General features: G+C 51.4%; 1 protein-coding gene across 6 annotated transcripts in view; it reads left to right on the top strand.

Annotated features, from left to right (window-relative positions):
* The first annotated feature begins 317 nt into the window (after positions 1–317).
* TRAF5 (TNF receptor associated factor 5) overlaps positions 318–24,734 on the top strand; it is a 44,951-nt gene continuing 20,534 nt past the window's right edge. Inside the window, exons 1-3 of one of the 6 annotated variants that reach the window (XM_019797428.2) lie at positions 6,641–8,123; positions 11,667–11,686; positions 22,252–22,319. In XM_019797428.2, the coding sequence (XP_019652987.1) occupies positions 11,678–11,686; positions 22,252–22,319 (77 nt within the window). In that variant the 5' untranslated portion in view covers positions 6,641–8,123; positions 11,667–11,677. Of the gene's footprint in view, positions 467–6,640; positions 8,124–8,336; positions 9,741–11,666; positions 11,687–13,001; positions 14,543–16,107; positions 16,281–22,251; positions 22,320–24,734 lie in introns of those variants that run through there. The other 5 variants (XM_034666900.1, XM_011222260.3, XM_011222261.3 and 2 more) reach the window with 5 other exon arrangements.

The following is a 24,734-nucleotide window of genomic DNA, read 5'->3' as shown; positions in this document are numbered from 1 at the left end:
AGGAAGGACTGATTGGAACCAGACCTGAGACCTTGAGCTAATGGGGTCAAAGCATGAAAAAGGGTTGGCTGAGCTTGGCTGTCCCAGGTTGAAGGGTAAGACGTGTGCAGTTCAGAGGCATCTGAGGAAAATCCGAGATGCTTTTTGTTTGTAAATACTTGTGATTCTAGTGAGGGTGGGTTAGATTTCTAACTGCTCGGTAACTGTCGCTCAGCGTTCTACCCAGCACGTTACCGCGCGTCCGCCCTTCCCCCAGGCCTGCGCCCCTCGCCCTGACCGCTCGCGGGTCCCGCCCCAGGCCCCTCCCCTCCCGGTCCCGGGCCCGCCCTCCTTCCTTCCCTGGCCAGGATCAGCAGGCAGGGCTCTGGGGCTGAGAGCCTCGCCCCCGCCTAGCCGCCGGCCCCTGCCTGGAGTAGCCGCGCGCCTGCGGACCCCGCGCCGACGGACCCCCCGCGCGGAGCCACACGTGAGTCCCGGCAGGTCGCCGCCCCGGCGGTGGCAGCGGCGATCAGCCCCCCGGCTGCAGGGCTTGAGTGAGGGGACCGAGGAGCGCTTTTTGGCCTGTCCCGTTTGCTTTGAAACCGAAAGCGCCGCAGCGGCAAGAGACCCGCAGCCTCCTCCCCGCGCCCCGCGCCCCGCGCCCGGCTGCTGGGGCCCCGGGCCTCCCGCCCTGCTCGCGTTCAGCGAGTCCCCCGACTGGGGCTCCGACCAGCGCGGGGAGGGCGCGGGGGGTGGGTGCGACGCGGCCGGGCCAGCCCGCGGGGCAGGTGGCCGCTGCTGCGGGCGAGGGGGTGCGGTAGGGGGTTCGGGAGACAGCTGGGCTCCGCGGCTCGGAGCGGGTTTTCTTAGCAGGGGAAGGGTGTGGTGTGGACGCAACTGGGGGTCCCGAGCTGGGGAGCTGCTCCAGAGCGCGGCTGTGGATTGGATGGACCAGGTTCAGGTTGGGGGACGTAGCAGGCTGTGGGGCTGGGGTTTCAGGCGAGCCCGGTACACACGCACTGCAAACCCTAGGCTCTCCCTCCGTACTCTTAACCACCCCCTCCACTTCTGCAGAACTTCTCCAACCAGAGCCCTCCGGAATGAAACTGGAATATTGGAATGAATGGAAACCTCCCCAAACTGTTCGATGGAGCGTGCTCATTTAGAAATACAACACGAGACAAAACACAACACTGCGCACACACACCCTAAGCTGAGCTCAGAGGGGTCTTGGAGGAAACCAAGGTTTGGGGAGTTGAAGTGAGTTGCCCAGGGACACCCAGAGAATTGGTGGAATCTGGGTTTTCCAGACCAGATTGCCTCGCCCTTGTTCCTGCCCTGCAGGGTTTTGGCCCTTCTGAGAATTTTCAGTGAGCTCTGGGACCGCGCTCTTGTGGTTCACTGCGCTGCGCCGCTCCGCCGCTGCCGACTTTCTCGGCTGGTTCTGCCCCCTCCTGCAGAGTTTCCATATTTGGCTGTTTCAGATTTACTTTCTCCTAACTCACGTTATCTCGCTGTGGCTGGCAGGGCTGCTAGAGCTCGCGGAAGGAGGCGTGGCTCCCTGCCCAGGCTGTCCCTGCAGCCCCACCCTTCTCAGCCCTGCGCTCCGACCCGTGTCCTGTGAGGACAGGCCCCGCGTAACCAATTTAATTCAGTAAATATTTATCGGTCCCAGGTGCTGTGTGGCTGGGGCCAGCAGAATACGGTTTCTCCCTCCAGGGGCGTTTGCATTTTAAAAGGGCTCTGGAAGACAAAATGCAGACGCTGAAGTACTTCTGGGAATAGAACCTGTTCAGGGCGTGTGAGAGAGCTTGAGGCCGGGAAAGGCCAGGTGGGACCTTTCGAATCCAGAGTGCATCTGGCTGCTCTGCCCTCCTCACATGGCCAGCGAGACGGCGTTAGCACTGTGGATGGTCTGGGTGAAAACCTAGCATCTGAACACTTCTCCCCCCAGTTCTGCTGTTTGCACAGGACAGACATTGCTGCAGGAAAGATGGATATGAGACGGAAGCATAAAATACCAAGCCCCTGTCGACTCTTTCTTGTGTTTGTTATTTTTTGTTTTGAACCCTGAGGAATGGGTAGGCACTCAGATCCTGGACTCTCCCTCCCCCGGTCCTAGACAGAAGCCCAAGAAAGTCTCCTATCTGAGCCAGCCTCTGGATGTCCTGCTGGACAGGCCGTGATGGAGGAGCTGATTTTCTCAGGTCCTCTGGGCTGTGGGCTGAGGTCTGTGGCAGTGGGAGGAGGCTGGGCAGTGTTTCCATCTGTCAGCCAGCTATCACCTGGTACCCATTGGCCCTGGGTGGCAGGGCAATGGGAAGAATAGGGAAAGGAGAGGAGGCCCCATCCGCTGCAAGTACCAAGTGCAGTGAGTGGGATATTTCAGTGGGGGATGATTTGCAGAGTGAGGGAGCTGGGTGCCTCTGAGTCAGGCCTGTTAGGCTAGCCATGGGAAAGGCTCACCAGCGTTTACACAAACAGACCCTCTGGGATTATCTCAGCTTCACTGCAGAGGACCCTGAAGAAAAATAATTCCATGTTTATAAAGCTCTTTCCTTTTTAAAGCATTTTCTCATTGCCATTCTCATGTTGTCCTCCATGATATCCTAGTGAGTGAGGCCAACGCAGGATTATTGTCCACATTTCCCAGACGGTGAGGGCAAAGCACTAGTGTAGTAACCCTTTATTTAGGCTCCCGTGCTGGACCAGGTATCTGGTTCCAGGCCCCCACCCTGGTTTCTCAGAGAGCTAAGTCTGCCCACCTCCTCCTCAGCCTGGACTCTGATGATGCATGTCTGGTCTATTCCCAATGACACGGAGCAGGTTCTGGTGACTCTGCCTTGGCCACTGCGTGAACAGACGCCCGCCCCATTAGCTCTGCCCAGCCGAGTGAACTGGGGGGCAAGACCTGTGTCTATTCTTGTTTATGTCCAGGAATCTGGCATAGAGTAGGCTTAAGCAAATGTCTGTGCTGGATTCATTGGGGATGTGGCTCCCTCAGGCTCTGAGCTGCTAGGGGCTGATGGCTGGGGAACCTGTGCTGGGCGGGGCTCTAGACAGGCTGAGCCCTGGGCAGTTTGAAAATAGCCTTTCTCACCTGGTTAACCTCTCCCTGCCTCCCTGAGGGAAGGGAGAGGCAGGTGCTATTCCTTCCACTGAGCTGGTTGCAAAGCTGGGGCTCGGAAGTGACTGGGAAGCTCTCACGGGATGTAGGGACCAGCCAGGACCCCAGCCCAAGTCTTTGGCCTCCAAGTCCTGTGCTCTTGGGTTATTTCAGTGAGAGGAAGTCAGGATTCTGGGTGGGAGGAGCAGAAGGGAACCAGAAAGGCATTCGTCAAAGGCTGCCTGACACCTCTGTCACTGATCCGGGGTCTTTCAGAGCTAATAGACTGAGGGAAGGGGAAGCACTGGCAGACCCAGTCTCTGAAGAGCTTTTTCTGCCCGAGTGGTGGCTTTTACTGAGGCTCCTTTGGGGCAGGAGTCCTCCCCTCAGCAGAGCTATGTGGGTGTCTGTGTGTGTGTTGGGGGAAAGGAGAACATGTCACAGGGGCAGAAGTGATCCCCAGGGTTGGAGGTTCCCGCCACGGCTGAGGCCAGGGTTAGGCCCCACTGAATTTGTTGCTTTGCCCAGAGGAGAGCTTTATTTGGAGGGTCAGACAACAGTGGATCTGCATGGCCCCCGACAGGCCCTGTCTTGTGAGGAAGTGGGCTGGAGGATCGGAGAGGAAATAAAAGTGAAAATACTCATCAGTCCTGACAGAAAAATTCAAAATCCATTTGCAGCGACGGGGATGAATCTGCTTATTGTTATCAGGAGGCAGGTGGTGGTGCGCGCTCAGATCGGGTGGCAGCAAGAGCAGGGGACGTTCGCATGCACCTGCAGGGTCTGTGGCCCCGCGTTGAATCACGGAGCCCGGGTGCGCCCTTCCCGGGAGGCGTGAGCAGGGAAGGGGGACCCATCTCACTCTCAGCAGCTCCCCGTGCCTCATGGCTGGACACGCGCCTCACCAGCTTCTCTGCTCACCAGTTTAGAACACCCCTGGGATTTCCCCCGTGGCCTGTTTTCTCTCAGGGAAAAGGTACTCTCCTGACCCATGGGAGAACATCTTCTCCACCTACACCCCTGATTCAGCCCTCTGCTCCCTCTGACAGGTTCCCTCCGTTGTTCCCTGACCGCTGACTCCTTCCCCTGCTCCACGAGCTCAGCCTCTGTTAAACAGGAAAAACCCATGTTTCTGTACCCCGTCTTCTCTCCCTTTCACTGAGAAGCTTCTGGAAAGAGCAGCCAACACTCGTACTTAGGCTGTGTTCCTCACTCAGCGCCATGCACCTGCCCTGCTGCTCAGATTGCCTGAGGGTTTCTGGGGCCTGGTAATCCTCTGTCGCCAGCCTGCTGCAGCTGTTGCCCATCTCCTTGGAGGGTGCCCCCCTGTCCCCACTGACGCTCCCTTCCTTGACCTCAAGCTTCTCATCCTCCTTCCGCCCTGCAAGTGCTGGTATGAGGCCCAGGCTGTGTCCTCAGGCTGGCCCTCTATCCCCTGCGCTCCTCTCCCTCAAGCCCTCCTGACCTCCCAAGGCCTAAACCAGCTTCCTTGAGGAAAGGTTTCTGTCTCTCCCCCAGCTCTCTTCCTGGCCAGTTTGATTTGTGACACACAAAATCTTCACCATGATGTTTCGGGAGCCCCTTAGACACCTGTCCCAAGCCGTCTGAAGAGAAAGAAGCTCTGAGGTCTCCCTAACCCATGCAGACACCATTCTTCCACGGTAACGTCTGGCCTGTCTCCTCCAGCCGGTTCTGGGCACCAGGGCTGCTCCCTGAGTTCACATCCACTCGACCTCTTTCCTGTACTACCTCAATCGTGCATTTACTCGCGGCCCTGCCCTCCTCCTGTTTCCTCTCACGCCCGCTGCAGAGGGGCCGCCGTAATGCATAGTGGAAATCGTGTGGACTTGCAGAAGCTGGGAGGTCTGGGTTCTAATCTGAATGTATGGCTTGCTGGTTGTAGTTGTATGATCTGGGCAAGTTGCCCAACTTCCAGGAGCCTCAGTGTTTCCACAGAGAGATAGTAATGTCGCTCACTTGAGGCTGGTGGAAGGATTCAATGAGCCAGTATGTACACGGAGCCTGGCATCTGGTGGGTACTCAGTAAAGCTGGTTTTCTTGTTCCATGTGTGTCATAGCAGTAGGGAGTTGTGGGGTCTCTGAGGAGGTGCAAAATGTGTGTCTAGCCTAAAGGCATTCAAATTTAAATTAAAAACTGACAAACAAAAGAACTGCCAAGTGCCAGGGTGGACCATCTAGCCTGGTGCTGTCACTTTGCAATCTCTAGACCAGGCAGACCTCAGTCTCCCGGGGACAGGTGAGCTGGGACGGAGGAGGGCATGGTGGGGAGAAGCTGGGACAAGCCCTTGGCAGGCAGACGCCAGAGAGGAGGGCAGACAGCAGCAGATAATGGGGCCCGGCCCCAGGGAGTAGGTTTCAGGGGCAGGATTCCAGTCTTTAGAATAATCTGTGGGCAGAGCAGCTGCCATCTTGGAGGGAAAACAGTGCTGGGTAGGGAGGTGAACCAGGGACCCAGCAGAAGAAACAGAATGGATTTGGAAAGCAAAATACAGGCACTGGCTTGATTACCAGGAGCAGAGCCGTTCCTTTAGTGGGAGCCAGCTATGCGTCAGAGCAGGGTGTGGAGCGAAGGTGACTGGGTACAAAGCTACCAGCCAGAGCCCTTTCCATGACCCCCTACAAGGGGGGGTGGCTTGGAACAGCCAGGCTGTACACAGAGCCTTCCGTTAGAGGGGCCCTTGATGCTAGAGGATGGAGGCAAGTGGGTGGGGTGAAGCCAAACGGTCGTGAAAGTCCCTCTTCTGCCATCATGACATGAAGATTCTGAGGAAGAGGCTGGGCAGATACCTATGATCCAACCTAGGAAAACTTACCATGCTTCCCTGGGCTAAAGGCAAATAAGTTAACATAAAGTGAAGGCTTCAGTGCTATGGAGTTGCAGAATAAAAGAAGCGATTCGACAGTTGAGTGGGGTTATTCCAGGAAGCCCTCCTGAAGAGTGAGAAGTGGACAGGAGGGATGGGAGGGGATATTGGACTATGGGCAAAGGCATTTCAAAGGGATAAGGAAGGAGTGAATAGTTGCCCTTCATGGATGGGAAGTAGGTTATTCTGGAGCAGACCAACTTCCTCGTATTGAGGTGGTTTATTTGAAAAGCCAATAATTTAGGCTGTTGCTTCAACTGCTCAGTGGTACTTCTGGAGACCTTTCTGAGAAATGTCCGATTCCGTGGATATTAGCTGTGGACAGCCAGACACTAAATTCTTTCAGTCCTTCCTTGACAGTAATTCCGTCTGTGTGATTTCAAGTGGTTCCCTTCACTGATGCTGGATCGTTAGAACAAGTGTAACTTCTCTAGTGCCCGTCTCTTCCACCCCACAGCCGTAATGCTCGATTCTCTCAATGTCAGCTCTGCTTGGCTGTGTCATATGGCTGTAAGGTCTTCTCCATCTGACTTACCTGTTCCTAACTTTTTTTTTTTTTAGATTTTATTTATTTATTTGACAGAGATAGAGACAGCCAGCGAGAGAGGGAACACAAGCAGGGGAAGTGGGAGAGGAAGAAGCAGGCTCCCAACGGAGGAGCCTGATGTGGGGCTCGATCCCACAATGCCAGGATCACGCCCTGAGCTGAAGGCAGATGCTTAACGACTGCGCCACCCAGGCGCCCCTGTTCCTAACTTTCTTCACATCATTTCTTCTGCCTAGAATGCTTCCTGTTTTAATAGACTAATTCATGCCCCTTTTCAAAGAAAACTCAAATTCATCTCTTGTTAGGAATGCCTCCCCAAAACCATACCCAGGTTTAATGATATTCTCTGAGGACTCACAGGACTCAGCATATAGTCACACAGCTATGATTCGTTACAGTGGAAGGATGTAAAGTAAAATCAGTAAAAGAAAAAAGGCATGTGGGGAGAAGTCCAGAAGAAGCCCGGCACAGGCTCCAAGAGTCCTCCCCACCAACAGCGTCACATAGGATCACGTAATTCCTCCAGCACTGAATTGTGACAACGTGTGAAATGTTGTCTATCAGGGAACCTCGTTAGAGACTCAGTGCCCAGGGTATTTATTGAGGATGGGTCATGTAGGCATCCCCTGCCTAACTTATACCAAAATTCCGGACTTCCAGAAGAAAAACAAATGCTCAGCAACAACCGCACTGCTTGCAAAAACAGTTTGGGCCCAGTGCACCACCCAAACCAGTCAGAGAAACCTGCCACAAATCCACCCTCCAAGATGTTAACCAAGGGCCATCCTTAGAAGCAGAACTTTCTAAGGATGGCAGTCTCAAGCCTGCTATGTTACCTGTTTTCTGCATGGCTTCCCTGCATACTTCCACCCATCCGTGCCTAGCTATGGTCATGCTGTGGAGAAAATCACTCCAGAGAGAAGCCAGGAGACCTAGGACCAGTCCAGCATGGCCACCTACCTCTGGTGACCATCTGAACCCCTAGACTCCGTTTTCTTTCCTCATTTGGAAGAGGGGAATTATAATTCTTCTTTGTAGGCCTCAAGGGTGACTGTGAGGACCAAAGAGATGACATAGTGGGTGACTCCATCTGTCCCTCCTGGTCGAGCTCCTACCGTGTGTCCGGTGCTGAGTGAGCCCGTGGGAGCTCAGAGGGAAGCGTGGTGTAGTGGCTTTGAGGGGAGACCAGCCTGGGGTTTAGCCAGCACTTACCACCCATGTCACCTTGGACACGTTTCTATAATCCTAATCGGTAGAACGGGAGCACGGATACTAAGACTAGTGCCCATACCTCATTGGATTGCTGTGCAAAGTGGGAGCGACTCATGTAAAGCTTCTAGCACGTTGCAGGCACCCGAAGGGGCAGCTGTTCATTCACTCGGATACCAAGCGCTTGCTCTGTGCCAGCACCTTGACAAAGGCCCGGCCGAGGCCCTGCTTTCTGTTTGCTGGTGCAGCTTAATACCGAACCGGTAATTACGTAATAAACGAACTGCAGTCACGGGCAGTGCTGTGAAGGGTGAGGAGAAGCACAGGGTGGTGACTAGCACGCCCGGATGAAGAGGGGACCTAACCTGGCCGAGGAGGCTTGTGATGCCCTAGCTGGGTATGAGACACTTAAGCTGGGCCTCAGGAGGGGGTTCGCTCAGCGAGAGGGAGGCGAGGGCGGACAGGCTGTCCCCAGCAGAGGCGGCAGCTGGAGCAGAGGGAGAGAGCCTGCGGGGTGCGGGCTGCATGGGGCGGGTGTGCCGCGTGTAGGGGGAGCGGCGAGGGGGCCAGGGAGGATGGAGAGCAGGGGTGGGGAAGGAGGGGGCTCCCACATGACACTGGGGATGGGGGCAGGACCGTTGCAGCATGTGCTAGGGCTTGAGGACATTAAGAGGATTGGGAGGCCGCAAAAAAGATCGTGTGAGTGACGCAGCTTGGTGCTTTCAGAAGCTCAGCTCGGCTCTGTGTGAAAAATGCTCGCAGGAGCGAGTGGGTGAAGGAGACGAGCTGTCGGAGGCTGTGCGGGGGCCCAGCTGACGGGGTGGCAGCTTGAATCAGGGCGTTGGTTGTGAGGGTGGTGGAGGGAAGGAGGTGGAATGGACCCATCAGGTACACTCAGGGGGCCTCCGTGACTGATAGGATGGGGTGGGGGAGAGGGAAGGCATTGCCCGGACGATGCCAGTTGTCTGGTGACAGCAGGAAGATAAAGAAAGAGTGGGTCTTCACTACGAGGGAGCTCTGGAGACAGAGCAACTTAAGAGAGGGAATGTGCTGGCTTTGGAGTGCCTGCATGACAGTCAGAAGGAGGCGCTGGGTAGGCAGCCGGAATGTGAGTCTAGATGCAGTGGAGGTCCAGGGTGGGGAGAGAGAGACGGCTGGCCGCTGTTAGTTCATATATTGTCTCTGGTGTTGGACAGTGTGGTTTCAGGGAAGCTGAAGGGAGAATGTGTGTTTGGAGGAGGGATTGGGGGACAACAATGTCAGACATTGCTGAGAAGCCAGGAAGATGAGGACTGAAAATGGACCATTGGCATTAATGACCCAGCCATCGCTGCTTTGGGTGGCTTGATGAGGATGTGAGCCAGGCCGGAGTGGGCTGAGGACTGGAATGAAGAAAGGCCAGTGGAAACGGTCACTCCGCTGGGTGAGGGTAAATGAAGAAGTTGGGCTATGAGAGGAAGGAGAGAGCTAGAACTTTCAAGAAATACGAGAGTGAGGATTTTTAGTGTTGCTCTGATCTCTGGAGAGACCTGTGTGAGAGCTGATGGAAGGAGCCAACTGACAGGGAGAAGTTGGCAATGAAGAAGGTGGGGTGGGAGACAATGGATGTCAAGTCAAGTCCCCCAGAGAAGGCAGGAGTGGAGAGGTTGGCCTAATTCAGAGGTCACCTCTAACACATCCCCTGGGAAGGAGAGGGCAGAGCAAGGGGGCCCCTGTGCAGGGAGACACGCAAGTCTGGTGGCAGGAAGTGGAGGTCGTTCTGGTCTGAAGATTTCTATTTTTTTCTGTGCAGTAGGAAGTGGAGTTTCTGTGAGGGGGAGGGGGCCGGTGGTAGGGGGGCGTGGTCAAGGTCTGTGCAGAAGAGAAAGGTTTGAAATAGATACTGAAAACAAGAGAATGAGTTGAAAAGGAAAACCTGGCCTCAAACCCTGTTACCTGTCCGCATGATGAAGCCTCCAGAAAAGGACCCTGGCAAATGTGATGTCAGCTCTCTAGCACCTTGCGAGACACCTGGGTGAGGGCCCCATCCATGTTTATTGATTGAAATATTGGCCTGTCAACCTTTAAAAATCCTTCTTGGCATCTTCCCCTCCTTCCCCGGTACCTGGCTCCGGCTGTAACCCCTCACCAGGGGCTGGTTCACGTTAGTAGGAGTCAGGAGTAAGGCTCAAAGTCAGCTTTTCCAGCCCCGCCTGGCTGGACCCTCCCCTCCTGACCCTGACTGCCCCTCCCCAGGTCGGCCCGCATTATTAGCCAGCTTTGCCCTGTCTAGCTGGAACAGGTGGGATTTCAGGACTTGCAAACAGCTGAGATGAGAAGATTGAGGCCTTGGGAAGCAGGATAGGTGGGAGATGAAGCTCTCCTGTTCCCTGCAGAACACTGTGAGGGAGCCTTGTGGTCTTTCCATCAATGTCTGTGGTGTACCTATCACGTGCACTGTTCCAAGCGTCAGGGCCTCAGCAAACAGAAGAAACCCCTCTGCCCCCACGGAGCTTGTATTCTGGCTGGGAAAGCTCAGCAGTAGGGAAGTAAACCTGTAACACGCCTCATGGTTGTGAGCGCTTTGGAGAAAAATGCCTCAAGGGAGGGGGTGTGTAGTCAGGGAGGTGGGGTTTCCAAGCAGGGCGGTCGCGGGAGGTAGCATTTGAGCCGATACCTGAAGTGTGGGAACAAGCCATTCAGGCCATTCGGGGGGACAGCCAGCAAATAAAGCCTCTTGCACTGGTTAAGAAGCGAGGCCAGTGTGGCTCGAGTGTGTGAACAGGAGGAGAGTGCTAGAAACTGAGTAACAGGCCAGGTCATGCAGGACTCGAAGAACAGTGGCTTTCACCCTAAGAGCAGAGGAGTGGCATATCTGACTTCTGTTTTTAGACAGGTGGCTCTGGCTGCTGGGGTGTGACTGGGCTGTACAGGGAAGGGCAGAGGCAGGAGGCCAGCTAAGAGATTAATGCTGTTTCCAGTGGGGGGACGATGCCGGCTTAGAGCACAGTAGTTGTGCCGAAAGTGCGGAGCGGCAGTTTGAGGTGTTTGGAAGAAGAGCTGGGAGGATCTGTGTGGTGGGTGCAGAGTGAGAAGAGCCAAGGGCGACTCCAAAGTTTTGATCCAAGCAGTAGGGTGTTTGGTGGCACCATTTTCCTGAGGTGGACGAAGGCCGTGCAGGAGCAGGTCGGGTGGGCTCGGCTGTGTTACTACTGAGGTGTCTGGTGAACGAACGTGGAGGTGTGGACCAGGCAGCTGGAATGAGGAGAGGTCCAGGCTGCAGATAGAAATCGGGGCACTTGTCAGCCTCGGATGGCATCTAAGGCGGGAGCCAAGATGAGCTCACCAGGAAAAGGAGCGTAGAGAGAAGAGAAAGAGGTCCAGCACCAGCCTGGGTCCTCTGAGCGATACGGAAATGAGGAGCAGCCAGTGGGGAGGAGGAGGAATGGTCTAGGAGCTGGCCCAAGGGTCCAGCTCTGTGCAGCTCACATGGTAACCTGCTACAGAATCTAGCCCAGAAACTTGCTTAATTAGCAGACTTCTAGCTACTACTGAGAGATCCCAATTCTGAAATACATTATAGGGTAGGCTAAAATGTTGCGACAGGGAGGCTCCCCAAACAGAGTTCTGTTTCCCTGGGGTAAGCTGTCCAAGCCAGCATCTGTACCATGCTCTAGGGCGCGCTTTTAGGGCATACGGTGGTTGTACTTTGCATGTAGTGATGGTCCCCACCTGGACTGAACCGTCTGGGAGACGGGAACTGTCTGGTAATTTGGGGTCCTCCCCCACCCTCCTCCCTCCCCCTCCCACAGTAGAATGAGGCATGGGCCTCTGCATACAACAGGCACTGAATAAATGCTGACTAGGAGTGAAGGATGCTGCTTATTTATGCATCAGGCCCTGTGTGCTAGTGATTTACATGAATTAACATATTTAATCCTATTATTGTCTCATTTTCTAGATGAGGAAGAGATGACCCAGGTAAGTGGATGGCAGAAGGAATTGAACCCCAAGGTCTGATTCCAGAGCTGGTCTCCGGGCTGCGCTGCCTCTCACCCAGACCTCGGTCTTGGCGTCGGGTGGAATGTGATACATTTCCCTTTAGCCATGACACAGAGCAAGGAGCACTGGACTTGGAGTCGGGAAGCCTAGATTGAATTCCTGCTCCACCACATGCTAGCTGTGCAATTTGGGGCAAGTTGCTTGACAGCTCGGACCCCAGGTACAGACGCCATCAGAAACGTGACGATAATATTGCCACAGGGTTAGTGTGAGGACTGGGTGTGATGTGTGTGAACAAACTGCTAAGTGTGTGAGTGTTAGTGTTAGTATTATTATCTTGAAAAATCAAACTGTGGAACCCCTAAAACTACCCAAAAAAGTTGCCAGAGGGGGTATAGGTCGTAGGAAACCCAAACAGGCCTTGCTTCCACCAAAATAGTTCCTCCGTACACTTTTTTATTTACCGATGTCTCTGAGTGAGATTTGGTTTAATGAGTGTCACTGTTCTTTAAAAGCTGTGACACCCTTGGCTTGCTGATCTCTTAAGCCCTTGTACAACTGACTGGCTTAGTTGTTGCGGGGAAAGCCATTCTTTCAAATTCTTTCTCTTTCTCTTGCCCCACCCCCCGGGCTCCCTTCCTTCTGTCCCTCTTCTGCTCTCCTGATCCCAAGAACCCGACGTCCAGGGTTGTGTGAGGGGCTAGAGAGTTCTGTGACAACTCAAGGATGCCTACCCATGTGTGCGCTGGGCATCTGGGGTACACCTGGAGTAGCAGACCTCAGGAAGCTTCTAGGCTATACTGCCACAGTATAGAGCCAGGATGAGAGGGCCACCTCTAGTCCCATCCACTTTCTCCCTGGGCCCGGGCCAGAGCTGGCCTCGCCGCTGGTCAGGAGAGGATTGCTCCTTGCAGAACATCGACCCTACCCCAGCCACTGTCTCTCCCAGCTCTGAGGCACTGGCCAGTGTGTCACACGTCTGTGGTCAGCTTTAGAGATGTGACTTGGCCCAGCTGTGTACGAGTTCATGTGAGAGATGAGGCGCGGCTAGAATGATGTTGCCGGAAGGTCAGCCCAAGGCTTCTGAATCCACCTTGGCTTGTCTGTTGTACATCCGGTCTAGGGAGGTCTCAGGTCTCTCCCCTTTCCGCAGAGCCCCCGTAGGCCATGGACGGTGGGGCCGGGCAAAAGCTTCTGAATTCCAAGCCCAGTCTCAGCCTCTCAACCGTTGTCTGTTGGCTGTGTCTCCAAACTGCCACTGGCTCTGCTGGCCAGGCCCCTGGAGTCTTCATCTCCCTATGTATGTGAGAAGGTAGGGTGGTTGGGAAGGGAGAAGGTGAGAAAACCGTAAGGCTCAGATGACGCCCCAGGATGTGATGAAGTAGGGATTCCCCCCCCCACCACATTTGGAAAGAAATCTGGTTGGGATGAGGCAGCCTTTCCCATGAGGAGAGGTAGGAGTTTGGCAAGAATGAGGGACAGAGGCTGACCCAATCTCAGGGGAGTCCCGCAGGGAGCCCCACAGAAGTGTGGTCAGGGGTGGGAGAAGGCCACACAGCACAGTGTCCCCAGGACCCAGGGATCAGGGGGTTTCAAGGAGGAAGTACCAAATGCCACATAAAGGGCAGCAGGGCTATTATTTAGGACAGACTAATTGGTGAGTCTGATTGTGTGATTCAGTTTAGGTCATCAAACTAATATAATATGCTTTTCCAAACTACCTAGGGCACTCCCCTCGCCCGCTCAACACGAGATGATTCAGGCCCCCCAGCTTGTTCAAGGGTAGGGTACAGAGAACTGGGAGAGCAGGCCAGGCTGCAGGGAGGTGCCCATGGGTTCCTCGGAGGGACACAGGTCTACAGGCACTGCTCTGGAGCCGGCAATGAAAGGGCAGGGGAGGGCGGGAAGTGCCCAGTGCAGGTGCTGCTGGGCTGAAGCCCACTGCCCACTGCCTGTGGCGGGGTGGGGGCGGGGGTGTGAGGAATCCGGGCCCATGGTGCTGCATTCCTGTTTCCCCATCAGTGTCTGCGTGTGACAGGTCCTCAGCAGAGGAATGATTTACAAGAAGTGATTGAATGAATGAACCTTCAGTGGGAGATAGTCAGTGTAACCATGAATTCAGAATAATGCATTGGGTGAAGGGAGGAGGAGAATGTGTTTGGAGGAGGAGATAGAGAAATGAGAAAGGCAGGTCCCCGATGACGGGGAGCAGCACTTTGTGTTGGGGAGGGGCTGGTATCTGGGGAAATCATGGGAGTAGGTACAATTTATGCATCTGAGTGAAGATGAGTCAGCGAGGTGCTGTGCCCACCCACAAGGGAGTGGTGTGACTCGAGCCTTGATGGGGGTGCTGACTGTAGCAGAGGGGACAGTGGGCGGGCTCTCAGGACTCAATTCTGATCAGAACTCCCACTCATCGCTATCGCTTCTGGGCCCGGACAGGGGAGTGGGGGTAGGAATATAGGGATGCAGAAAAAGCAAAGTGCATGCATAGCAAACCAGTGAGTGAGGGAACATACACAAGCATGAAAAGAACATAGGAAGGAAAGGGAAATATTTAGGCAAGTCGCCCTGGGGTGGGGGTGGGGGGCTGAGGTCATTATCTCCTACCTGAAGGGGTGTCTTCAGGAAAAGGGACTAGGCTCTCTCCCTATGGTCCCAAATGACTCCAGACTTCCCTCCCTTTGCCTTCATTCTTCCCCATCTCAGGGAACAGCACCACCTCCACCAAGGTGTTGAGGCCCAATCCTGACATCAGCCTCCGGTCCTCCCTGCCTCCAAGCCTCATATTCAGTCACTGGACTGCTCCATTTCCCTGCCACCACCAGGGTCCAGGTCTGTGCTCTCCCCCCGACTGCCGCAGTGTCCCCACTCCATCAGCCTCCTGACTGCTCTCCCGCTGCCCTCACAGTCCGTTCTCCATGCAGCATCTGGAGTGGCTTTTTATGCTCCAAAGCAGACACTGCCATTAGTTCCTTAAAATACTCATGCTGCTTCCCGTTGCTTTGTTCTTAGAACGACCCGGACTCTTTCCTGTGGGCGAGCAGGCCCGTGTGATCTGGCTCCTGGCCTGTCTCCTGCTGTTCTACCTCTTGTCCCTGACATTAGGCAACGCAGGCCTCCTCGGTGTTTCTCAAATACAGCAAGGCCTTTCCCAGAACCGATTGTTACCCTTGCTGTCCCTCCACCTGCAGCGTCCGTCCTGCTACTCCTCACACTTGCTCCTTCTCATCCTCCCCTTGCCGTTCAAGTATCACCTCCTCCATGAGGCCTTCCTGTCAACAGTGGCTGCTTCTGTTTCTTATCTCAACATCCTGTTTATTTCCTTCAGAGGACTCATCAGAGTTTGTAACTGCCTCCTTTGTTGTTACTCCCTTGTCTCCTCCATTAAGTTGCAAGCCCCACCGGAGCAGACTTGGACCCTCTCTCTCTTCTTCTTCCCTGGCCTCCTGAGCCAGATACCATGCCCCACAGGGTTATCCTCAGAGTGGGGGACATCGATGGAGGGGCTCTGAGGCGAATGCTTCATCATCATCATCATAATCGTAGCCCTCATAGCAATTCCTGTGTACCGCCATTAGAAGCTCTTCATGCATGCGGGGGTCAGCAAACGTTTTCTGTAAAGAACCAGAAAGTAAATATTTTAGGCTCTGGGCCATAGGGTCTGTGGCACAACTGCTCAACTCAGCTGAGGTAGCAAAAAACAAAACCAAACAATACAAAACAACCATAGATGATATGTAAACAAATGAACGTGACTGTGTTCTGATAAAACTTTATTTACAAAAACAAGTGGTGGGTTGGCTGACCCTTGATGTATCATATTAACTTATATAATCTTCAAAGATTCTCTGAGGTAACTACTATTATCATTATCACTATTTTATAGATGAAGAAACTGAGAAGCATAGAGACTGAGCAACTTGCCTGAGATCATACAGCTATTCAGGGATAGAATCAGGATTTGTGCCAAGGCAGGTCAACTCCGGAGTCCATGGCGGTGGCCAACATCCCGCACTTCCTCTTGGCAGGCTTTGGAGAAGCAGAGAGGAACCCCAGCACCTCTTTCTCCCCTGAGGGCCTCCACTGCTTCCTGGCCATGGGAAATCTCCAAGTTTCCTCATTCAGCAAACTGGGGATACTAATGATGTATCCGTCATCAGGATTAGAACAAGACTGTGCATGTAAATTAGCTGGCTCTGAGCCTAGACATAGCCTCACTGAATGTAATCCTGACCCACATCCAATTCCAGCCCTTAGTTCCATTCACATCTTTTCATATCGTCCCCTTGCTGTCTGTCTGCCTCATTCATATTTGCCCTAGGTTGTCTTCGTGGCCCTCCTTCCAACAGCCCCTTTTCAGGAAGGCCTGACATTAATCCTAGAGTTCTCCTACATAGCGAACGCTGACTGAGTGCTCTGGGCCGGGCCTGAGGCTGGCTCTGAGGATCTGGAGACCAATGAGGACAGCCCCTCCCTGAGGAGCTCGCCAAGGAGCTGACCCCGGACAGCAGGGAGGACTGGGCCAGCTGAGGCTGGCAGCCGAAAGACTGGAGTTGAAGCTTCCCAAAGAGTAAGCTTTTGTGCGAGAAGATCAGTAGTGTTCTCTCTCTCTCTCTCTCTCTCTTTTTTTTTCCTCTTGGTCTTAAGTTCTGAGAGCCAATCTAAAAGGTCTGCTCCAGCATCACTTGGAGCCAGGTGGGCTCAAGATGGGCTCTGAGGTTTCCCCGTAGGAGAGATAGCTGTTGAGGGCACATGGGGGTGGCACATCACAAGGGGTGTAGGGATGCCCTTCAGCCCTGGAACCGTCTTCTCCTCACCAACAGTGCTTTGCTGCACTCCCAGGAAAATGGAGAACCAGGGGTTTCCTGACAGCTTGGAAAGAAATCACACTTCTCTTTAAAGGAATTAAAGTCTTACCCACATCATTCATCCTGTATCCAAGAAAACCCTTTCCTGGGAAAGTATAAGGAAAAGAAAAAAAGAAAATACACCCTTACCTCTGCCTCTGCAACACCAAAGCCAACCATCCCGTGGATAGGCAGTGGGTCATCGGTAGGCTGTCGTCACATACTGTCAGGCTGCATGGTCTCCCTCCCACATTACGCCTGATGGAAAATGGCCTCATTACTTCTGCGTTTCTCCAAGGCCCTTCCTCTTTGTCTAACCTACATGGCTAAAGGTTAGTGAAAATAAAACCAGTTTCTCCCAGAGGTCACATGGTAGTCATATTGTTGTTGTGTTAAAAGCTATGGAAACAGTAGAGAGGAAGAGAAGGTCAAGGGTCGGACCAGAGGCCTAGCAGTTGTCTTAAGGGGTTTCGTCTTCTAAGGAAAGATCTTTCTGGGCCATTGAAGACTGAGGTTTTGGTAACCACTTTAAATGTATCTCACTTCTCCCTCATGCCCTGCAGATAACGTACTAAATAGTCTTCTTCCTCTTCTGCTGTCTCCCCTCCCCTCCTCCTCCTCGTCCTCCTCCTTCTTCTTCTCCTTCTTCTCCTTCTTCTTCTTTTTTTCACTTTCCTGGTAGTAACTGTTCTTCCTGGAAGAGCGGAATCTCAGAATTCAAGGGCCAGGTGACTGAGAGCAGGAACTGCCTGTCCTTCTAGCAGATGGGCACCGGGCTGTCTGAGCCAGGGCACAGATTCCAGAGTCTCCTTGGGTCACTGCCTCTTGGGATTTGACATTTTAACTTTTCCTCATCACTCAGTACATCTCTCCTCCTTTAATTTCAGCCCAGGACCCTTTGTTGGCTTTCAGGTGGGTCTGGGGAAGAGCATTCTTGCACCTCCCCCTCCCTTTGCCAAATGCGAGCATCAGTCAGGGGTTGGCTCCTTATGCTTCTGGTGAGGCCTGAATGGAGCTGAGAAAAGGGCAGTTTGCCTTCTAGCAGCCCATCCTGGGATTGGTGGCTTTCATTGGCCAGTGCGGGGTTGCCCCTCCATTGCCCACAGCTCAAGGACCGTCCTGGGGCTCCTGGCCAGCCTTTGTGCCCCCTCCTTGTCACCTGACCCTGTCAGTCCCACCTGTCAGAGAAAGCAGCCTCTCTTGACTCTGCAGCTGTCAGGACCTTCCCTTACAAAGGAGCCTTGGGGGAATACTGTAAGCCTCTCAAACCCTTCCCAGGCACCTCTGTACACCTACCAACAGCCCCTGGACCCTAGAAGTCATTAGTAGGAGGGATCTTGGACCTAGAAAGGGGTAGAATGTCACACAAGGCTGAATGGCAGTTACTTTGGGGGAAGCAGCACCAGTTAAATCCCAAGTAGGGAGTAAACAAGGGCTGCTCTGTAGCCACAGGCATGAGTGGGAAGGGCAGACTTCAGTACTGGCTTCAATGAATTTTTCCATTGCTGTCTTTCTGGGATGTCTTCTGTCTCCAGATCTTACATTCCTGGCATAGATCTAAATCTATTACGTCAAATGCCGTCACTAAAATGACAACCGAATTATTTGTAAAGTCAAACAATTTTTTAATGCCTTGGGCAATTTTAAAACAGTTATTGATTAAAAAAAAAAGAAATATGGCCATTCCTAGAAATCATATCATTTATTCTGGAAGAGATGTTAGATGTCAGCTCGTCTGGCTCACCCCCACTCCCTTAAGACTGTCCCTAAGGGACCCCAACCTCGATATGTTCCCTACCCACACCCTTGCTTCTTTGCTTCTCTCCTTCATCCTCTCCCATTGGTGTCATCAATTACTCAGTCTTCCAAGCGAACCTGGGATTCATCCTCCACTGTCCACTCCTTCAGCCCTTCCACTGAACCCATTTCTAAATTCCTGCATTTTTACCTCTGAAATGCCTCACAAACATGGCTTCTCCCTGCCTCTGCCTTAGATCAGGCCACTGTCATCCTCCTTTGGTCTCTTGTATTAGCCTCTTCCCTAAACTCCGTGCCTGGGCCTGTCCTGTATGTTTAGCATCCCTAAAATCCTCGAAAACATGAGGTAAAATTTGGAGTTCCTGGCTGTGGCTTCATTCAGGTCTCTTCATGTGATGCTCCTCCCCTCTCTCTCCATATGTATATCTCACGGAGACCTTTTCAGTGGTTTCTGACAGGTTTTCAGTTACACAGGTATCAGCTTACGCAGGTGATGGCAAAGCTGGGAACTAAACATAAGACTCAGGATGAAGCAACTCAGAGATGAGTCCAAGCGGGAGGCTGCCCAACCCTCTAGAGCTTAGGAGCTGTGGACCATCCTTGGCCCACCTGGCGGGAGCTAGTCCACAGAGCCAGGGGCCATCTGTTGGCGACCAAAGCCGTAGAGGAGACCCAGTCACTGTGGAGATGCTACCCAGCACCAAGGGATGGGAGAGAAATATTCCTGCTTCTCCCTTCCTTCCACCCTTCAGTCTCTTAACAGTGTCTCTTATTGGCTGAACCTAGCCAGAAGCCAGGGAGCCCAGAAAACAGAGTTTGTGGGGGTCAACCCTCACCCCACCTCATGATGCAGGCCAGGGCAGGAGAGCAGGGAGTCTGAGAACAAACAGGCAAATGACTGGCATGTTCCCTTCATTCCCCTTGATCTACAGTTAATTATTAACCATTCCAGAACTTTTATGATATCCTATGGGAAATTCTTGTATCTCCTTCAATGGGAAAGGAGAAGGGATACTTTCTTCATGACCAGCTGAGACGTTCTCTTCTCTGTGAAATCCACACAGACACCTCAGAAAGTGTTAGCTACCCCTCACCTGGGCTCAGACAGGTTTTTTTTTTTTGTGGTACCTGCCACCAGGGAATTATAATGCATCATACTTGTGTCTAATTGCCTCTACTTGCTCTGGAGACCCTCCACAGCAGATGTAATATCACAGATCTCTGCACTCTTAGGACACATACATGCTGAGTCCATGAGGGATGGACAAATGACGGAGCTGTAGGGGGTGTCTTCTTCAAGGTTGCCTGGGTGGTGAGCAGCAGAGCAGGGATGGAGCCCAGGTCTCTGGCCCTGTGCCATTTTCACTCTGGCACTTCATCTGTAGTAATGAGTAACTCCCAAGAATCAGATCTTGAAAGCTCTGGAGACATAATTTCTGGGCTTATGTCTTACAAAGTATAAAATGATTGGGGTGCCTGGGTGGCTCAGTCAGTTGAGCTTCTGACTCTTGGTTTTTGGCTTGGGTTGGGATCTCAGGGTTGTGATCTCAGGTTTGTAGGGTTGGTCTCCATGCTCTGCAGGAAGTCTGCTTGAGATTCTCTCTCTCCCTCTGGCCCTTCCCCCCCAATCCCACACTCAAGCTCTCTCTCTCAAAATAAATAAATCTTTCAAAAAAAATAAACTCCCCACAAAGTATAAAATGATTTATAAAAACATTCCCAAGTTTTCCAAACCTTCGTTAATCTAAACAAGGTGTTTGGGATCCTATGGAAGGAGTATGGACAGACAGACAGACAAGGATCTACCTTTTTTTTAAACCTGAGACTGAATTCTACTAGATGTGTGCCTTTTTTATAGTAACTAAAACCTAAGCTCTTGTTGCTTCAGATGTTAGAGTGTTCATTATGTGTTCCCCAAAAATGAATCAGAAGAAATTTGTAAGTAAAGAACTTAAATCTTGACATCCACAGCTTTCCTTTGGAATTCTTAGAAAATTCTCAACAAGAAGAGGCAGCAATTTATGAAGTTAAAAAATGACGTTTATAAGAAACTCGATAAGAACCCTTGGGGAGCATATTGTAGGTCTCTTGTCTTTTCAGGATTGAGACAGTAACTTTTCAGCAGGAGAACCGCACTGTGAGTGCCATCAATGGCAGGAATAAGGCAGATATACAGGCTCTGATAATAATTTCAATGACTTTCTTTTCTTATTTGCAAGAACTGAACTCTTTTTACTCTTCCTGTTACATAAGCTATTATACCCAAAGGGGAAAGATTTTAATAAAATGGAACTCTTATTTATTTCCACTAAATAGCTGCCTAGGAATGACAGAGTACTAGCTGGAAATGTTCAATTAATTAAAGAAATACGTTTGTTAGACAAAGAAACAGCACCCTTTATGGTTGTATTATTGGGACTCTGTCATATCTGTGAATACATTGAATTGATTCCATTTTGGGGAAGGGTTCTTAGCTGAGACCTCTGTGATAAAAGACAGATTAGCAAGAGAAAAACAAACAAGTTTATTAACATCTATAACTTATGTATGCGTGGGAGATACCCAGGGGAAAATGAGTAGCTCTCTGAGGTGGCTTGGGATTCAGGCTTGAATACCATCCTAAGAGGGGAAGGGGAGAGGGAGTAGGCCTCTTAGGGAAGAGGGAATGATTTTTAGGGGAGATAAATGAGCCCTTAGAAGATTAGGTGGGAGATGTGATAGTTTGTGACCAAGTTTGTCAGGGTGTCACCTTCTAGTTTCTTCTGGCCACTCTTTCCTGGTTGATGAGACTCCTGGAGAGGTGGTTTATAATTATTGAGTTCCATTTGGAGGATCTGTCTTTAGGCAGATAAGGTGTTGCTTAGGACAAATGTATAATGACATGTATCTACCGTTATAGTATCATATCGAGTATTTTCACTGTCCTAAAAATCCTCCATGCGCCACCCATTCATCTCTCCCTACCTCCACCCTAACTCCTGGCAACCACTGATCTTTTTACTGCCTCCATCATTTTGCCTTTTTCAGAATGTCCTATAGCTAGACCTGTACAGTACGTAGGCTCTTCAGAGTGGCTTCTTTCACTAAGTAATATGCATTTAAGATTCCTCTACACCTTTTCATGGCTTGATAGCTCATTTCTTATTAGTGCTGAAGACTGTTCCGTTGTCAGGTTGTACAGTTTATCCATTCACCTGCTGTTGGACATCTCGATTGCTTCTAAGTTTTGGCTGTTATGAATAAAGCTCCTATAAACATCTGTGTGCAGGGTTTTATGTGGACAAAGGTTTGCAACTCCCATGGGTAAATACCAACGAGGGATTCCTGGATGGTAAGAAATGTTTAGTAAGAAACTGCCAGGCTGTCTTCCCAAGTGTTGCATTCCCACCCACAGTGAGTGAGGGTCCCTGTCCCTCCACATCCTCTCATATTTGGGATCATCAGTGTTGGGGATTTGGGCCATTCAAGTAGGTAAATAGTGGTATCTCATTTTTATTTGTATCTTCCTGACAACATAGGACGGGGAGCAGCTTTTCATATGCTTATTTGCCCTCTGCCTATCTTCTCTGATGGGGTGTATTTTGGGCAACTGTCCTTTATCAGATGTGTCTTTTGAAAATATTTCCTCCCAGTCTGTGGCTTGTGTTCCCATTCTCTTGACAGTGTCTTTTTGCAGAGCAAAATTTTTTAATTTTCATGAAGTCCAGTTTACGAATTCTTTCTTTCATGGTTTGTGCTGTGCCTTTGGTGCTGTCTGTGAAAAGTCATTGCCATACCCCAGGTCATCTAGAGTTTCTCCCATGTTGTCTTCTGGGAGTTTAATGGCTTTGCATTTTACATTTAGGTCTATGATCCATTTTGAGTTAGTTTTTTTAAGGGTGGAAAGTCTGGGTCTAGAGTCATCTTTTTTTTTTTTTTTTTTGCATGGATGTCCAGTTGTTCCAGCACCACTGGTGGAAAACCTGTCCTTGCTCCATTGTATCGCCTTTGCTTCTTTGTCAAAGGTCAGTCAACTGTATTGATGTGGGTCTACTTTGGGGTTCTCTATTCTGTTCCAGTCATCTGTTTGTCTGTTCTTTCACCACTACTACAGTATCTTGATTATTATTATTTTTTTAAAGATTTTATTTATTTATTTGACAGAGATAGAGAGAGCCAGCGAGAGAGGGAACACAAGCAGGGGGAGTGGGAGAGGAAGAAGCAGGCTCATAACAGAGGAGCCTGATGTGGGGCTCAATCCCATAACGCCAGGATCATGCCCTGAGCCGAAGGCAGACGCTTAACCGCTGTGCCACCCAGGCGCCCCACACTATCTTGATTATTATAGCTTTGTAGTAAGACTTGAAGTAGGGTTGTGTCAATCCTCCAATTTTGTTCTACTCCTTCAATATTGTGTTGGCTCTTCTGGGTCTCTGGATCCTCTTTTTTTTAAGAGTGTAAAGGGGCGGGGGTGTCCTGAGACCAAAAAGTTTGAGAACTGCTGTTGTAGAGAAAGATGGATACACAGATGAATGTATTAAATTCTTTTGTTAGGAAAGAGGATCGAATGTAGCAGAAGGGAACATTTTACTGCCCTGTTTTAGGAGCTGAGCAAGCCTGTTGCATTAGGGCATACATCTGAGAGTCCAAATTTAGATGCTGTGTGACAGAGACATGAGGCTGGTCTCAGAGAGAATCCTAGAGGGGCGTCGACATGAATTGTTGTCATCCCTTGGGACCAGAGAACCCAGGGCTGATGAAGGAGGTTTGGAGTTGGTGTTTCCGTTTCTCTGAGAGAAAGGTGAGTCTTAGGTATTAGGATTGGCGTGTGAGTCAAGTGCGGTGCCTCTTTATCTTCACAATTAAGACTCACTCACTCTCAAGAGTAAACCAGGTTAGAAGAGGAACAGGGGCGCCTGGGTGGCACAGCGGTTGAGCATCTGCCTTCGGCTCAGGGCGTGATCCCGGCGTTATGGGATCGAGCCCCACATCAGGCTCCTCTGCTATGAGCCTGCTTCTTCCTCTCCCACTCCCCCTGCTTGTGTTCCCTCTCTCCCTGGCTGTCTCTATCTCTGTCAAATAAATAAATAAAATCTTTAAAAAAAAAAAAAAAAAGAGGAACAATCACATCTTGTACTATTCACCTACCCACCTGGATGTTCTGCAGGAAACATATGCAGAGAGGAAAAGGTGGGGCTTCGGTCTCAAACCCTGGGATTTAAAAAAAAAAAAAAATCCCCTGTTCTGCGGGTCTCCTCCAGAGAGAAAGCTTTCTTTGCTGAAAGAGGCCAGTTGCTTTCTGTGCTCCAATCTTGCAGCCGCACCCCAGACTCAGCCCTCTCCAGCACTGGGGGAGGTCGGCAGCTGACTCGAGCGGGGCTGGGGGCTGGATGGCGCCCATCTCCCGCCTGCACTGTCAGGCCACGCAGCTGCTCTCAGGCCCAGCTGACCTCATCAGCTGCTGGAGATTCTTGAGGGATCCCAAGCGCAAGCCAAAGCAAGCAAGCCTCAAGGCCAAGGCTGCCTGTTCCCTGACCACGTGGAAGGATGTCACTGCCAGGGACCACACTTGATTGCCTCCCATCCTTTAGCCACTTGCCAGACACCCTGAAAACACCACTCCTGGCTGTGTGCCCAAAGCAACAGCATTCCTACTGGGGAGGCAGGGCTGTTAACCTGGGGAAACTTCAGAGAGTCTGGGGAGGTCCAGAGATCAGGTGTCTGTGCTGTTTTATGTGGAGAAGGTCTAGACTTTTCATCAGACTTCAAAGATGGGGAAAGTCCTTCCTTATAAGAAAATAAAGGATCACTGTGTTAACAGGCAACACTAGTTAGAGCCATCCTATTGCAGATTTGTCAGAGTCCATTCAATCAGATTAATTCAACAAATGGTTGATTTGTTCTCCATGCTTGGCTTGGAGCTGAGGGCTAGAGAAGCAACAATGAGTAAGACCAGATGGGATTTGTGTGTCACTGAAGCACACAGTTATAAATCAAATACTCAAACGCATGTCTGATTTAAAATCAGGGTTCAGAATCTGGTTCTATGATAGATATAACAGTGGATGTTTAGTTTTTGCTTTTGTGTACTTGTTTATTTTTGAATGGGTACTATATTCATGTTCAAAAATTCAAAAGGATTATATAGTGAGACACCACTCCATCCACCCAACCCCCACTCCTGCCACCCACCTGCCGTTATCCCTCAGCCACTCCCTGGAGGCCATGCATGCTTCATAGGCATGAGTGGGTGTTCTGCTGTTCAATGGGGTGGAGGAAGGGGAGTGGGGAAAAGAAAGCTTACCTGAGGATATGACATTTGAAATCCGAATCATGAATGTGAAATGAAGAAGACTGGAAGAGGCTAGGGGAAGCATTCTAGGTAAAGGCAATAGCTTATACAAAGGCCCTGTGGCAGGAGGCAGCTTGATGTATTAGAA

The sequence above is a fragment of the Ailuropoda melanoleuca genome, chromosome 8, assembly GCF_002007445.2.
Source record: "Ailuropoda melanoleuca isolate Jingjing chromosome 8, ASM200744v2, whole genome shotgun sequence".
Taxonomy (NCBI): domain Eukaryota; kingdom Metazoa; phylum Chordata; class Mammalia; order Carnivora; family Ursidae; genus Ailuropoda; species Ailuropoda melanoleuca.
This window is presented reverse-complemented; position numbering and strand designations above follow the sequence as displayed.